The sequence below is a fragment of the Thunnus albacares genome, chromosome 7 (genome assembly GCF_914725855.1).
Source record: "Thunnus albacares chromosome 7, fThuAlb1.1, whole genome shotgun sequence".
NCBI classification, from domain to species: domain Eukaryota; kingdom Metazoa; phylum Chordata; class Actinopteri; order Scombriformes; family Scombridae; genus Thunnus; species Thunnus albacares.
Genome location: NC_058112.1, coordinates 6,990,467 through 7,007,800, shown reverse-complemented (window position 1 = coordinate 7,007,800; position 17,334 = coordinate 6,990,467). Strand labels below are relative to the sequence as shown.

General features: G+C 37.9%; 1 protein-coding gene across 1 annotated transcript; it reads right to left on the bottom strand.

Annotated features, from left to right (window-relative positions):
* Window positions 1-682: 682 nt before the first annotated feature.
* On the bottom strand, window positions 683-15,426 carry slc12a3 (solute carrier family 12 member 3). The gene is made up of 26 exons (XM_044357692.1): window positions 14,969-15,426; window positions 14,438-14,575; window positions 13,415-13,490; window positions 13,172-13,267; window positions 12,773-12,912; window positions 12,534-12,644; window positions 10,730-10,841; window positions 10,381-10,511; window positions 10,148-10,232; window positions 8,576-8,736; window positions 7,827-7,934; window positions 7,489-7,612; window positions 6,475-6,576; window positions 6,145-6,300; window positions 5,955-6,054; window positions 5,561-5,672; window positions 5,227-5,364; window positions 4,257-4,363; window positions 4,024-4,106; window positions 3,729-3,806; window positions 3,396-3,494; window positions 3,188-3,299; window positions 2,176-2,262; window positions 1,825-1,963; window positions 1,652-1,719; window positions 683-1,573 (listed from the first exon to the last, which is right to left on the bottom strand). The coding sequence occupies exons 1-26, from the start codon at window positions 15,251-15,253 to the stop codon at window positions 1,432-1,434; spliced, it is 3,090 nt and encodes a 1,029-aa protein (XP_044213627.1). The 5' UTR covers window positions 15,254-15,426; the 3' UTR covers window positions 683-1,431.
* Between the last annotated feature and the right edge of the window lie 1,908 nt (window positions 15,427-17,334).

The following is a 17,334-nucleotide window of genomic DNA, read 5'->3' as shown; positions in this document are numbered from 1 at the left end:
GATTATCTCATACGATTGATTTGCTCTGTAGTTTAGCTTGCAAGTTTAAATTGAGCTGACAAAAGAAGCAGCCACATTTGCTAACAACAGCCATAGGAAATACCATCAGCAATTTGTTTTCTAGCTCTTAATGCACATTGCTTGTTCCATAACGTCGTCCTGAAAATCCATGAATGTCAGTAGCCATTCATACAGTACATTTATATTAGTCCTCTCCTCTGCAACATTTTTCTGTCGGCAAACATTCATCCAATGAAGTTGCATCAGTAATGTTACATCAGCTGTAAACTAACTTGCAAGATATCCAGCACTGAACACACTGGAAACAAAATCTAAATTTTAAAATGGATAGAGTTAAGTTATGTTGTATAAGAAATGAGCTAGATTATTATTAGTGGTTAGTAGATGCAGTCAACCTGTCTCAGTAAAAATATATTACCTACATATAGGAATGATATGGGATATAGATGAAGGTGACTTTCTTAGAGTTTGATATCAAAATAATCTAAAGGAATATACATTTTTCCTGCATAAATGTCAAAGTTCAGTCTGCTTCAGGAGAACACCTGTGGTGCTGATAAGGATTCAGAGTCTCAAGGACACTTTAGCAGCACCTGTTGCTACACCACATTATCACAACTATACCCTACTGTTCAAAGCAATGCAAGAAAAAAAAAAAAAAAAAAAAATATACACCCAGGTATTTATTTAGCATTTTCTGAAAAGATTAATTATTATTCAACAACTCTAGATACAGTATACTTGAATATACAGAAACTAAATCTTTACCAACTGATACAATGTGGCACTGCTCAGAATCAGCATACAGATTAATGATTGAAAGAGGTGAAAGGGGAGGGGTGGGCTAGAGGGTGAAACTGCCTCTGCCCTTGTTGATTGGTGACCATATACAACAGCACACACACACACACACACACACACACACACTCATACACACAGTCTCTTTATATAACATTCACTGTCCTGTCTGGCAGTTGACTTCCATTTGTTCATACAAGTCTTTCTTTATCTTATCATTTTACAGTTATAAACATCGAAGAAAGTAACTCCTCAATGCCTTAATATGTGCAATAGATTTAAGGAAAAAAGAAACAAACACATTTTATGTGCACATAATTGGAGATGATGTCAAAAAATCACAAATCATTTAGACAACAAAAGTCTTCACAATCAATTATGGCCTCAATTTAAATCTGTTCCCATGAGTGATTCACTTTTGTAGCAATTCTAAAATGTGTAAATCATGACAACGTTGAATTAAAGGGCTACAGTGTAGTAATTACAGGAATCATGCATTAATTACAAAATGAGATAATCATTAATTGTCAAAAGTTACTCTTATGTCAGTTAAAAAGTTCAGGATGATGATAGTGTGGATCATTATCTGTACATCAAACTCAAGAAGACATTTCATTGGCAGTAGAAGGTGAGGACGTTTTCCTGGTTTCCTCTGACCAATAGGACTGGAGGTCTCAGATCACGTGACAAGAAGTCCAGCCACGCCAGGTAGAGAATACTGGGACACACTCCTCTCCTCCCCACTGGCATGGTGCTGTCAGGAGTCACACCAAAGGAGATTTAATGAGGTGTTCATCTAATATGATCTGTACAAATCATCATCTGTACTCACATAACAATCAGTGCCGCTTCTCTGGAGTAGTCCTGCAGAATCTCGTTTAGACGGATCTGACGGAGGGACTGAATCCCACAGAGAAAGAGAGGACAGTGGAGAAAAAGCGACAATTTTGTTGATTCTTAAATTCTACATGTGTGTGACTCAGGTTGCTATGGTGTGTGTCAGACCTTGGCCTTGTTCCTCTCCAGATCCTGGTTGCTGATCCTCCAGGGCTCCTCCTGTGCTCTCGGTGGCCCAGAATCAGAATCCTGCTTAGGGTTTGTCTCCAGCCTGAAGCGACTCACCATATTCTCAAATTGAAGAACACTGGAGCACAGGGGTGACGGTTACGATTATGTTAAGCAAGTTTGGATCAATTTGTTCTTTTTTATTTGTGAGGATTGTTTTTCTACTCTATCAGGCAACATCACATCCACAAAACCTCATCACGACCCCCTGTGGTTAAGGTTTTCACTACCAACAGCTTTGATGATATTTGGTGTTGCTTCATTCTCATAAACAAGCTTTGAAAGCCTTACTTTCCAGGCTGGGGGTTCTGGAAGATGTCAGGAAGCACTTCAACATCATGGAAACCAAGACGGAACTTCTTGATCAGTGCCAACACCCTGAGAAAACAGTATAAATCTGTAGTGAACAATAAAGATCTATTTTAACAGAATATCACACTTGTAAATCACAGCAATAGTCTTTTTTTTAACAACAGACATTTCAACTTGCAGGAAAAGCACAGGTGTAATTGATATCGTTAATGAATAATGCCATGGTGATGTTATTCATGTGGGCTCACGGATGCTGCTCTAATCAATATTTGTATATTAACAACAAATTGAAAAGACTGTGTAATGTGAAAGAGGTCACTTGTAGTGACAGACTCAAAGAGAAATACAGTATTACCAACCCTGCAGTTCCCTTCAGCTCTGCTGAACCGTATAGCATTTTTTGAGCTCATCGTTTTGGTTTTATGACCAGCAAATTTACTGTTTCGATTCACTCTCTGCTGCAGGCAGCTGTTTTATTCAACAAGGGAGGCAGAAGAAAGCTCTAAAAACTGACTGTACACTACCTGCCCAGATCCAAACAGCAGACAGACAAAGTTAGTGACTAGCTGGTGAACAGTGGGGCATTCTGCTGTAAAAGAGCCCAATACTTTGCTCAGGAGTTGGTGGAGACCAAAACAAAGCTAAAAGGAGAGTAAATATTGGACTTAGAGTCATCAGGAAGCCAGAAACATGGCTCCACGAATGCTCTGTGTCTGCTAGATGTGTAAATAAGCAACTGTCTGCTAATAATATTGCCATATCAACTGATCAAAGTGCTAAGTTTAAATAGACTGGAGTCATCGTTAATGTTATTCGTTACACCTATTGTTTTCCAGCTGTTTCCTGCTATGCTAATCAAATTGTCTGTTGTGAAAAACATCTATAACTGGATAATTCATTGATATCCATAAGCCATTCATTTTATTCAGACACATAAATTGTACAAATATTACAGTAATTTGAATGATTGGTGAGTTATTCAAGTTCTTACTCCTCTTTCTGCTCCTCCTTCTTGTTTGTGTCTCCTCCGACAAACACTCGAACCTTACATCTGGCCCAGCGCTTCCTCCGAGTCAGTAGGTAGGGCAGCAGCAGGGTCAGACCTGGTGAAGTACACACACACACAATGATGAGGATATTTGTAATAATATTCTAAAGGGAAGAAAAGAAGGAGGTGATAGATGAATAGATGGTCAGACCTCCATCATCAGATAGCCAGTATACATCGATTGTCTTCCTTTCTTGCTTTTTCTGAAACGCTGTACTTGGCTGAGGCCCTGGTTCAATAGTTACAGCAGCTGCAAGCAATATTGTGGACACAGAAAATGTTATCTTTATAGAGTGTATATGTGTGAGCACTTTACTGACATCACATTACAAGCACTCTGGGTATTTAAGTGAAAAAACGTGTAACGTATTTGCCGTTTACATCTTTAATTTACCAAGATTCACTGGCAGCCACTTTTACTCAAAATTTAAAATAATTGCAATGATACATAAAAGAAATAAATCATGATCATGCATATACATACATGTAGTGATGGTTTGAAGGCAGGAAGGGGCAGATATAGTGTTTATGGTGTCCAGTCCTCCATCAAAGCCTGGATTGACTGAAATGAAAGCAGAGGAACTTGCTGTTTAAATGAATTTACTTGTAGTCAGTAAATATAATGATGATGGATGAATGTGGACAGCACTTCCCACCGTGCCCCTTGTTAACTTCCAACAAGTTGACATTGACACTGTAGCAGCAGTCAGAGTTTATTGATGGTGTGAAATTAATTTACTCTCAGTGTACTCTACTCTCATTTGAATTATGGTTCTCACCATGTGATTGAGATGGATGAGAGACATCCAGTCCATCCCTCATTCTCAGCACGCACACGCCGTACTGCAGGTCGAATGCATCACTGAAACACACATATAGAAGCACATGAACACACACATACTTTGTTTCAGGCAGCTTTATTGCGAAAATATGATAATCAGTGCTTATAACAACAGTTCAAAAGTATACACCCACACTCAATATGAGGTTAATTAATTCACACTGTACTCACTGCAGTATTCCTATGTAGTTGTGTGCAGCCTCAGGTGAGTCACTGCGCCAGTCTCTCTTGAAACCCATCAGCAGAACATTAGGTCTGATACGACCTAAACCTGACCCCTGGTGGACAGGGGAACAACATGGGAACAAGTAAAGAGGAGAAGACGTCAGAGAAGATTTTTAGACATACTTATTTATAATGTGTAACTGTGTGTTTTAATGGCATTATTTATTGGTGAATGTCTACTGTATTACTTTGTGTGTATTTATTATGTTGTGTGCACACATTTTTATGAGATATGTTATTTAATTCTATTTTTAGGGTTTTTTTAACATCTTTTTTAACAACCCTCACAACAGATGAATCATGCCAGGAGCTCTTTTAGCTAAGCGCTAAATGCTAACACATTTGTCAGAATGACAATGCTAACATGCTGATGTTAAGCAAGTATAATATTTACCTTATTCACCATCTTAGTTTAGCGTGTTAGCATGTTGACATTTGCTAATTAGCACCAAACACAAAGTACAGCTGAGGTTGACGGGAATGCCATTAGTTTTTACAAGTATTTGGTCATAAAGTTAAAGTAATACATTATTCATTATTAGCCTTTGCCATTTTTTACTTGATATTGGTGCTAAAAGAAATGTTATGGCATCACCAAGTTCATTAGGATACATCTTGAGAACCGTGAATATCTGTACACAATTTCAATTCCAACTAAGCTTGTAAATGTGGAGATATTTTACTTGAAAAGTGGAGAGTTTGAACCACTGGTGGCGTTATAGGAAAAAAACAGGGGATCATCAATGTCAGTAGACTGAATTCTCTGGCCATGAATGTCTGTACAAAATGTCACGGCAATCCGTCCAGTAGTTGTTGAGATATTTCACTTTGGACCAAAGTGGTAGACCTACCAGTAGATAAATGAGCAATGTCTCTGTCAAATAAACTAATAAAACAGTTCTGGTGTAATTCTGACCTGTAGCAGCATGTTAACCCCTGATCGCAGATCTGTAGCCACCACATCTCTGAAGAAAGACTTCACCTTCCTTTGGTTCAACCAGGTAATGTGACTGTCGCTGCTCGCCTTCTCCACTACTGACTGAGTGGAACCAGCCTGAAAAATACAGGATGAAATGAAAATATGTCTATTTGCCCAACAGTTGGAGCATTTCGGTTTAAAAGTACAAAGCGATCCGATGATTCCTACAATTCGTTTGTTCATGTGTTTTTACTGAATCAAAAACCAATCCTTTCAGATATAATCTCTACTGAGTGATGCATATGTGTGTGTCATGTTGAGTTGTACTCACAGTGACCACCTGGCCACACATCATGAGACTGAGACCCTTTGTGAAACAGTTGACGAAATCCACCAGAGCTGGACGACTGCTGGGAGAACCTGTGAGTACCAAACACTGTGGTCTGAAAGGAAAGCAAAGCTGCGTCAAGTTAAGCCAGATGTTGAAAATCAGTTATTTCTTGTTGTTTTCATTCTTGATTCAGTGAATATTTAACACGTTGCATTCATGTACACATTAATACATATTCATAACTGCTGGATCATGCTCAACTAAAGGATTACAATTTGATTCTTTTTACTCTTATGCCACTTCCAAATACAAAAAAGGCCATAAAATAAACATTTCCACTTTGGTTAAGAACAAAGAAGACAAACTGCAGATTTGATCACATCCTGTCACTCACCTATAGTTCTTGACATGGTCTTCCACCTGGTTGAGACCCACACACTGGTTCAGAGCAAGGTTATATGAGCTCGCCTGCATTGATGATCCCCAGTTCACAGCTACACACAGAGCATAGCAGAGTTAAAATGATGCAGCAGAAAAGCAGTTGGTTTTTCTGACTGTGCATGCGTGTGTGAGTATGAGTTTACCGGGCCTCTTGTAGAGTGTGTATCCCAAAAGGAAGACGACGATGCCAAAGGCAATGAGAGCTGCCCACCAGTTCAGTAGGAACATGATCACCAGACAACACACAGCACACAGCAGCGAGAGCCACTTACTGTAGAACCCAAAGGATGGACGCCAACCTGCACACATACATTCATATACCATACACAAACAAATGCCCACACACTTTGCATCAACCAGGAATTCAGCTTTCTCATGACAGAATTCTTCTGTATTTCATTGCTAAATGTTGTGTTTAATTAACAACCTTTTTCATACTTATTGTCGGAACATTTGAGACATGAGTGTCCTACCTGGTGAGTTGGTGATTGAGGCATGGAAGCAGCTGAAGTTGATCAGGCAGTAGGAGCAGAGGAAGAAGTTGGAGATGATGGGAGCGATGGTGTTCAACTCAGCTAGAGGAGAGGAAAGACAGAAGGTGACAGCAAAAAGAAGGATTTAAGAAAAACATAGTTCCAATTACTTTTGTGTATCTTTTGGCTTGAGACTTGGGTAAAACTGTATCATACGACATCATTTTGAACTTCGGATGTCGATATTGGATATTTTCAATTTCTTCAACTACTAGAATTTTGAACTGCTCATTGATAGAGGATGACATGAATGGACTGTGAGAACATTAGGGACAAAAAATGAAATAAGTCCAGGAATTTATCATTCTATCCCTGACAATGTCTAATATGTTGTATTTTATAATATGTTAGAGTGTTGTCAATAAACCCAAATTTAAACCTAAAAGAAACTCCTGGATAACATAACAACCCTGTAGGTTTATGTTAGGACCATCGATTTGAAACATTCCAGCTTTTTTTCTGAGAAATCATGTTTTGTCCATCATTTTGGCATAGCAGACTGCTCTAAATAAGCCACTGTTGCAATGGAGAAGAAGACAGTCAGAAGCATTGATGAAGCTGTAGTGAATTTAAAATATACCGTTGTTGCATTTGGGAACAAAACATGGTGCCATAGTTGTTGAATTCATCCAAAATTAACTAATTAATTCTCAACAGTGTAATTATTAGCGTTCACACGTCATTAGTAGTGCATGTAACAGAACTTTAACCCAAATGTACACAGGCTTTGACTTTTTATCAGAGAACCAGATATTTTGTAATGCAGTTGTTCATGAGAGTTGCATGCCAATCCAAGCTGTAGAGGAGCTCAGGTAAAGAGTCAGAGTCAGAGTCAGGTAAAATTGTCTACAGGAAGAATGAATGGGACTTCCACTTCCAGAGCCAGAGGTGCCCAAAGCAGCTCTCCCCACTTTGCAACTCAACAGGGGTCAGAGAATCCTTTCAAAACCTCACCAATGAGGATGAAGCAAACAGCAATGATGTATGCCAGTAAGTAGCCTCGCAGTGGTTCGTCATTCTTGCCGTAACCTTTGCCAAAGAAGCCAATGAGAGGATAGAGTTTGTCCTTACACAGACACTACCAAAGGAGAATGAAAGGAGAAAAAAAAATCATTGTCACAGCAAAGAAAATAGGTCAGTCACAAGATTAACTAAGATAAGAACATCTGGTGTTCACACAGGCACAGGGAGATGGACAAAGTTGCAATGAAATATGGAAATTATTTTATTTTCCATGAGACACTATAAAGGCTTAAAGCATATCTAGTGTATGTTTCAGTGTGTGTGTGTACCTGGAACACTTTGGGGGCAGACACCAGGCAGGCCAAAGCAGAGGACAGTGTTGCACCAAATATACCGGCGGTGATAAGGGGGGCGAAGGCTGACACCATGCTCATTGACTGGAGACAGAAATGTTCTGTTTACTTATTAGTCTGATTTCTCTCACAGAGGGAGAAACTGCTTGTTTGTTTGCAAGGTGACCCACTGTTAATGTAAGTGACTATTACAGAGAGTATCATTAATGCAGAGCAACACTACTGCTGACTTGCGGCTGTAACTTTTTTCTCTTGTGTCTTCTGTAGCAATGAAAGTCAAATGAAGCTCTTTGAACTAACGGCAGCATGAGGCAACTTTAGCTGTTGTGACCTCGAGTGGCAACATGAGGTAAGTGGGTTTTTCAAAGTTTAAAGGATAGCTTCTGTCTATAAAATACTCACATCCCATACTGTATGGAGATTGTACTCGTGTAAGTGAGTTACTATAGTCTATGTAATGTATTAAAATAGACTTTAAAAAGATGGAACCAATACTTTAAGGACCGCATTACCCAGAAATCGTGGGAGAAGTTGTCCTGTGTGTAGCATAATTTTGTGATTTGATCTGATAACCATGCTGGTACATTTACGTAAAAAACAAAGCCTATTACAGCTTTTCAGAAGCTTGAGAAGTTATATAAAGAGATATAAAAATACCTAGAGATAAACACATATCACTCATTTTCATGCCTTGTGTGTGTGTGGGTGTGTGTGCTTGTGTTGACCTGATAGTAGTTACTGATGCCAAAAGTGCATGTGGCATTTTTGATACACTCAGTGAAGTCCCATCCATATTGACAAGCTAAACCAACACAATCCTCGCTGGATGAGGAGGAAGACAGGGTGTTGTTTAACAGGCCGGACGCATCCCGTATTACGCAGGATCCTGGAAGGAAGCAAACAACACAAGCAAACAAGCATGCATGAACAAATATGCATATGCAAACTAGGGATTTGCAGAGAGCCCAGTATTTGTATTTGTATCTATATTTGTTGAGGCAGCAAAATTATTTAGATTTGTATTTGTATTCAAATAAACGTGGAAATAGGCGTAAAAATCCTGTTTTTGTTTTTATTACACTTTTAATTTTAGAATGTTAGTGTGTTAAAATAAATGTTTATGAATAAACTGTCCGGGTCTCAAACTAGAGTCTCCCAGAGATGACTGTGCTGACTACTGAGCTGAAACTTAACTCGTCGCCTCATTGCAGACAGACCTCTACCTATTTATACACCCATAACACAGAGACAGCAGAGCGTGTAACATGTAGAGAAGAACTTCAAAGGCGATTATTGCACTTTTCATTTATTGCCTATTTTTTACAACCTAACTTTGTGGAAAGGAAAGGGGGAACAACAGGTTATGGAGAGTCCCTAAGGAGCACTTCGTGTGTGTCAGTAGTTCAGCTTTATCTCTGGGGAACACCCCCAACTCCGGGACTAATGTCCATATCAGGAAATGTGCATCATGTAGCAGGTGGATGTTACTCCCCTCATTGAGACCTGCTGATACATGTAACAGTGGAACAGAGGAGAGAGACTGAGATAGCAATGTAACTGACCTGCGTGGTGGTATTTGACTTTTTTTTCTTCTCAAAAACAAATAATTTTTAAAATATTTGTGCAAAATAAATGTTTGTAAAAAAAAAAAAACGAAAAAAAAAAACTGTTCATTCTTTGCCGAATAACGTATTTAGATTTCGGCACACCCCTAATGCAAACACACAAGCTTATTCAACCTCAAGTGTAAAAGCTGAAAAGGGTTTAATACTGAACACAATTATTTCATACAGCTTGTTTGTAACCATTTTTATCCACCTGTTAATGGTAGTAATTGTGTTATTAAATTTAATTTCCAAAAAAAAATTTGGGGGGGAAATTGATGGCAGATGAGTTTCTATAATCATAATGCCTACTATATACAGTATCTGCATGTTGCTATCAAAATACTGTATCACTGCTTTAATGGCAACATATCTACAGTATATCCAAATTTCACACATTAGATGGATTTTTACTTCATATGGACACAACTTGATCACCCAAAAGCACACATTAAATCATTATAAGACATGTTTATATATTTAATCCTGAATTAATTATAAATAATAATTAATCATTTTATGCCAAATGATTAAATGCTGTTGGTAAGAAGCCATTTATCAAGTGGGAGAATGTTCATCAAGCCAGATGTTACTGCAAAATAACCATGGACACATTGATTCAAAGGCCAGCTCACTCTATGGGTAAAACACAGTCTAAGTCCCAGTTTGGTAAGTAGTATGGCCATACAGTACCAATGGTAGCAGAGATGATGAGGTAGGAGATGGTGGTCCAAAATATAGCCATCAGTGTTCCTCTGGGGATGGCCACAGTTGGATTCTGGGAGGGAGAGGTGTAAACATGCTAGGTAAATGCATAGTAAAGTACAGGTAATTAATTTGGTTTGGTATGAAATTGCAGGAACAAAAAATACCTGACACATAAAGCAAGCAAACAGGGACGGAGAAAAAGAGAGAAACTAGTATACCTTCAGATCACCGGAGATGTTAGCGCCTGCCAGGATACCAGTGGCCGAGGGGAAGAAAATGGAGAACATGCCAAAGAAGCTGCCCTCTGGTCCCCGCCAGTTGGGCACAAAATTGGCAGCAAAGATGTCCGCTGTTGAGGGCAAAATAGTTAGTTTACTGGAGAGCTCTGAGAGGGAGAGTCTTACTTTCAACAAGCTGCTGATCATAGCAAAATGTTTTACTTCTATCATTTGTGATTAAGACTGGTGATTCTTAAATTTGTGTGAAAACTAGCACACACACACAATACCCTCAGTTTTTACTGAAACAGGAAAAAACTTGCATGGACAGAATGGATCAAACAGTCACCTTTGTAGCTAAAGAAACCCTTGGCTTGTTTCTCTGGTGAAGCAGGAATGATTGTTCCAACGATGTAACTGGCAAATGACACCATGATGACCAGGAAGAACAGAACTTGGGCCTGTAGAAGACAGAATATACAGTAAAATATCAATACAGACAGACATTTACGAGCAAGAATGACCAACCGTTTCACCACCTACTAAGTGTACCACTGTGGTAACACAAATAAGTAAACTTGGGTTTATCATGCTATCTATGGAGAGTATGCTAGCATCCCCGCATGCTTAAGACAAAAAACACTGGAAATGTTTGAATGTCAATTTTTGTAATTCATTACCACAGTAGTATAATACACATAAGGAGAATTTTAGCTGAGGTTAATTGACTTGGAAAAATGAGTAGTTACACTTCGCATGGGTTATGGGTTGGGCTTCGAGCTGTATTTATGTGGTGGGTGGTACTAATCTATGACCTTGCATTAAGAGCTGCACTGTAAATGACACATACAGTAAAGTCTTCCTGGCTGACTTGTGTTTGTAATGCCAGTCCCTTACACTTAGGCCCAACACATTGTACTCAAACACAAGCAGGACTAATGGAAGAAGTATTCACATCCTTTATGTACAAGTAGCCATAAAAAATACTTAACTACAAGTTAAAGTCCTGCATTTAACATTTTAAGTAAATGTACAGACGTCTTATCAGCAAAATGTATTCAAAGTATCAAAAGTAAAAGTTCTCATTATACAGCCGGATGATGCCTGTTAGTATTATGTTGTATATAAAAATAGTGAATTATTATTGATGCATTAATGTGTATGCAGAATTTTAAAGAGGTAATCCAACGTTTTAGAGTTGCACTTCTAAAGTTCGAGAATTTGTGAAAGACAGATTAAAAAAACGGTGGATCCTACACTTTCCATAATGCAACTTACTGAGCCTTTCATCAGACCCGTTCTATCTGGTAAACGCTCATGTCTTTCAAATGCTATTTCCCCAGTTTGTAACGGATGCCTTCCATTAAAATTTGTAGTCTCCATGCCCAAGCCAAGGTAACCTGATGACATCACCAGGGTTATTTTCTCAAATTTAAAAGCTCCCTCCACAGGCTGAGAAGACACAATATAACTGTTGATACTGATAAAAACAATATAAATAAATAGTGCTTCACATGACATATAAACTGATGATGTGTAAATTCTGTGTGAGTGACCCTTTAATTGTGCATCTTGTCGAGATGGAGCTAATTTGAACAAATGTACATACTTTTGGGTAGTTCAATCTAAAACAATGTATCATATTTTATAAGCTGACGATACAGTTCGTATGTAAATATACATTTTTAAAGTAAGTTGCAGGCTAACTATAGTTGTCAAATAAATGTAGTAGAGTAAAAGTACAATATTTCTCTGTGAAATGTTGTAGAGTAGAAGTGTCAGTAGTATAAAATGGAAATGCTATAATATACTATATAATTAAAACTGTTAAAGTACCTCAAAATTGTACTTAAAGGTGTCACTGTGTGTTTTCATGTAAGCAAACAAAAGTTATGCTAACAATCACTGTTTCTCACCAAAACACATTGTGTGTATCCTTAGGTCATTACCTATCCTTAGGTGTGTGTGGTTGTTGAGTACATTTCCTTCTTCATAAAACATTTACAAAGCCAATTGAAATATTTTCAATTGTGCATTGTTTACATTCATACAGTCTTCTTCTTCACTTTTTCTTTTTCTTTTCTTCTTTTTTGATGGGTGATAACAAATGGTTGATTTGTTATCGATGGTCTCATGTGTTTGGTTGAGCTAACCTTTGACTCCCATGCCATGCCAGCCATTGAGATGCCTAATAGACATGTGACAGTGATGATGCCGATGATACGGATGTCGTTGGTTCGGTCCACCATGACAGCTCCGTGTTCCTGAGGAAGAAAATTTAAAAAAATTTCAGGAGGGTTTAAAGACAATAACAAAGCACTTTTTCCTGTACTGTATGATTGTAAAAGTTGGTCAGCACACACATTAACTCACTGCATGCTACTGTACTCACATGCATGAGGTCTGAAACAGTCTCAGCAAAGCCCACAGTGTGCATGGCCACAGCAACAGCATTAGCAAAAGCAAAGATCAGACCGATTGACCCACCCAGCTCTGGACCAAGGCTACGGCTGATTAGGAAATAGGTCCCACCTGAAGAAAATGGAGGAGGGGGCAGTGAGATACAGGTATTGTGGGAAATGTGGTCAAAATGTTAGCAGTCACAGACAATATAAATGTATCACTGTCTTGTACAGTCTTGGTATTAGTACCTCTTTTGTCTAACATTTCAAACTCCATTGTGATATGACAGTATTGCGTATACTAGTACATGTCAGTCACATAAGTTTTTGACTTTTGGTGCTGCAAGGTACAAATGCAGGTTGTTGCATGCATCACTGAGTGAACAGACCTCCTTTGACTTTGCCGTTGGTAGCAATGGCTGAGGTAGAGAGACCAGTGATCCCAGTTATACAAGAGGATAGCAGGATAATCACCCAGGTCATACCTGATAGAGAAAGACAAAGAGAGAAAGAGAGAAATAATAACAGTGAGCCTGACAGAAGCGGTGTACAATTAACAATCTAAGTAATATAAAGAATGTTGTGTGGATCAAGCTTATAAAAAGTGAATTAATAGGTTTTGTTGGACATACCTATACCAGCTTGAGCAGTGATCCAAGGCAGCCTCAGGTACAAGATCACCCCCCAGATGTTTAACATGCAACGGATCTATAAAAAGACAGTAACTGACTGAATTGAACAAATTCACCAGATCTGATTAAACCCTGCTAGCATTTTTGAAAGGTAACACACCTTGAAGTTCAACACCAATATCATATTTAGCTAGTGAATACCACTGAGGTGGTCAAAAGGAGTCAAACCTCACTACACTTTATACAGTTTGAGTTCTCAGACACTCTGACTAATGTCCACTATGTCAGGTGATGTTATGCCTTCATTGAAAATAGCCATGATTGAGGTAATTCCTTGACTAAAATCTCTTCTAAAAGAAGAAATTAAAATTTATAATTAAAATTTATAAATACATTTATAATGTGTGTATTTTTTCTATATGTTGATGGTTTCCCCATAAAACATGATGACACAATAAATACACAATAAATGTTTCTTTGAAATGTTTAATTGCTGGAAAAATAATAAATAAAGAAAAGAAAAGTAAATATGATGGCAAAATACAGACCATCAAAACTAAAGTATAAACTGAATTTATACTTTAGTTTTGATCATCTGTAAACTGTGTGTTCTGCTTTTGTTGTTTTGTTGTTGTTTTTTTGCAATTTGTAGGTTGATTTACATATTACTACTTTATTATTACTGATTTGTTTCTTGTCATTACTATGTAATTACAGCAGTGAACATTTAAGAAAAGTAAGAAAAAGAAAAATACTGAATATTTATCATTTTTGGCTTGTAAATAGTTGGATATTTTTATATACAGCATGCTGTTAATGTCTGATACAGTTGGGAATGTTTACTTTTACATTTATTAATTCGGCAGACACTTTTGTGTAAATTGTGAATACAGCAACAAAAAGTCTAGCAAATTTCCCCGTCAAGTATAATTCTATTTATATTTGAGCACAGTTTACATATTGGTATTCAGTAGCTGCAACTTACAGGTTTATCACATCCCACACTGGTCTAACACTACCTACCATGACTCCCTGTACCCAGCCAAAGCGAGGAGGTTCAGGTGGTGGCTCCTTTTGCTCCTCTTTGTCGTCATCGGAGCTATCTCCTCCTTCCATCTGTACACCTGTGGTTTCCTCATACAAGGGAGGTTTGGAGTCATCCTAGTCAAGTCAATTTAAGTTAGGTCAAGCTTTATATACTGTAGCTCAAAATAAGAAATCACAAATTTGCCACAATGACACCCTCTAGCCTTAGACTCTCAGTTCTAAAAAAGGCATACCCCCCAAAAAAACCCTTTAATAGGAAAAAGGAAGAGCAAAGGAGCTATCCCTCTTCCAGGAATAGAAACATTGATATTTTCATTAGTTTTAAACTGAATTAAGGTCTAAACTTCACTTAAAAAAATTCCTTGTGAAATTAGCTCAAATGTGCCTTGTGTTTTTGCTCAGATACTGAGACAATCAACACAGTGCACACAGGAATTAAAACTGATGCAAATCATTTACACATATACAGAGTTCGTACATTTGAATTACTTCATGAGGATTCCTCACCTCAGGGTTGGCATGCAGCTGGTACAGTGATGGCCTGAAGCGCCTCCGTCGGCCCCACACCTCTGTATTGGCGTAGAAGTCATAGTGTGGTGGGGCATCCAGAGTCTCGTAACCGGTTAGGGCATCCGATCCACGGGATGCTACGCTGCCCCTGTCCCCATAGCACTGATAAAAATCAGACTCATTAAATCCTCCAGGTGTTGCCTTCCCATTGATTACTGATTGAGGAAGTCCAGTTCTGTATGCAGCTAGATGAACACCTTTGTCGGCTACTGGTAACTCCATTCAGAATGGCAGAATGGTCTTTTCTGTATTTCAGTGGATTTAAACCTCAAAGACAGCTGCATCAGTCAGTTTTTGATGCAGTCTTTGTCCAAAATCTTTTTCTTCAACCGCTTATTTACTCCTACACAAGTCAGTCAGTCAGATGGCGTCATCCTGTAGTTTAAGGTAAATGAAGGAGGCTTTATTGTGAGGGTTGGTTTTATATTTGACCTTAACCAAGCAGGAAGAGCTCCAGGCCATGTAAGGGTGGTTCACTGAACAGTCAAACAAGACTCCTCATTAAAGGAACTATTAAGTCTGACATGGACAATTACACATTGCAGGGTCAACCAAAATCAGTTTTGGGCTGTGCTGGCCCAGGAAATAAAGAATTATTTATAAAATGTTGTGAAATGTCTTTCTGAAGATTCAATGCTTTCTATTTCAAGAATGTAAATTCAATACTTCTGAATTAAACAAAATTGCAGAGTAGTATCATAGTATCATAGTCTAAGTATTGTTACCTTAAATTTGTTATCAACCTCCACTTCTTACATGTTTGTCATTTGTTGTGTAGTTCTGTTGAGTTTGGATCAGTGAGCACAAAGGTGTGTTTTGTTTCTGGTACTTTTGTTACAAAATCACAATTATTAATGATTAATCTCTTGAAGCGACCTTTAGTTAGAATGTAAGTTGTAAACAGCATCATTAAACACAGAAACTAACCTTTGAGGAGACCTTAACAGAGACAACACAAGGTCATCAGTGTCTGAATGTTAAAGAAATATGTTAGAAGTTGAGCTGAAATTAAATTTTATCTTTATATTAGCGAGAGGTGGGGTACACCCTGGATAGGTCACTAGTCAATCACAGGGCTAACATGTACTGTATAGAGACAGACAACCATTCACATCTACAGGCAATTTAGAGTCACCAATTAACCAATTAACTTGTTTTTGGTCTGTGGGAGAATGCTGGAGTACCCAAAGAAAACCCACAGCAAGATTGACCACTCAAATGATCCAAACTGAAGCCACAGAAAATAAATGATCTAAGAGCCCAATATGATCTACCCACTTTATTTTAGAATATACATTTTTTCCAAAGCTCTCAAAAGCTTATGTGTTTTATTTTTAAATGTAACCCTCATTATTCTTGAAATGAGAAAATATTCACTTACAATACTTAACATCTGTGTATAATAGAATGTTAGTTTCTTTCATGTTGTTGGTATATATACTCGTTCACACCTGTGTTCATTTTTCTATGTGTTGAAGCAGCAAAGCCAGCAGAAGCCAAGCAATCAGCCCATTCCAAACAGACATGTTTTGAACACTAATTCATTACAAAGTGAGAAAGTTCTGTTACTTTGTGCACTTTAGTTGAGGAAAGCAGGAAAAACAATTTTTACTCTCAAGTGTAAATAGTTTATTACTCTCAGAACTTATAATCATGGAATACTCAGATGGTCTTCTCTCTGATCAAAATTAAAACAATGTTGAGAAATAAAGATTTGAGTCTTACTGTGGCTGTTAGTAGTATAGCAAAAACTGGCATGAGGGGTAAGCTGAGAGTTTCTGGTTGGTACAAGACAAAGTTTTGAGTAACTGTAATTTGGAAGTTAACAGAAATAAAAACTCAAAACCTCAAAGCCTAAACTTAAGAACTACGTTAAATTGCCTAACCCAAACTTTTATTGAAGTTTCTGGACCCCACCTCTGTATAATGTCAGACAAAATCAACACTGACTGCAGGATCTGCTGATGACTCATCAGGTGTGAGTGATCATAAAAGTAACGTTGGGTGGGAATCATTGCTAGGCTAACTAGTTTCCTCTTTTCGAGTGGAAGCTAGTTAGATCAGAATTGAGTTTACTGAATTAAAAAAATTCAGTGGTGATTAAAGTTCACATTTAGGGATTCAGTTGTATATATGATTAAAATCGTTATGGCCTTTATTTGATTCCGTAGGAAAACAATCCCAAAGGCTTGAAGCCTAGACACTGTTTCCACATACATGTTGAAAAGAGGAAAAATGGAAAAATATTCATAATAGCTGTTGTTTTTTATGCTATTAGTCTCATGTTTTATCAATTCTGTGAT

Coding starts and splice junctions, on each gene's coding strand:
- slc12a3 (XM_044357692.1), bottom strand. CDS start 15,253: ATGGAGTTACCAGTAGCCGACAAAGGTGTTCATCTAGCTGCATACAGA. Junction 3,495..3,728: donor CCTTCAAACCATCACTACAT/GTATGTATATGC, acceptor TATTGCTTGCAG/CTGCTGTAACTATTGAACCA. Junction 3,300..3,395: donor CTGGCTATCTGATGATGGAG/GTCTGACCATCT, acceptor GTACTTCACCAG/GTCTGACCCTGCTGCTGCCC.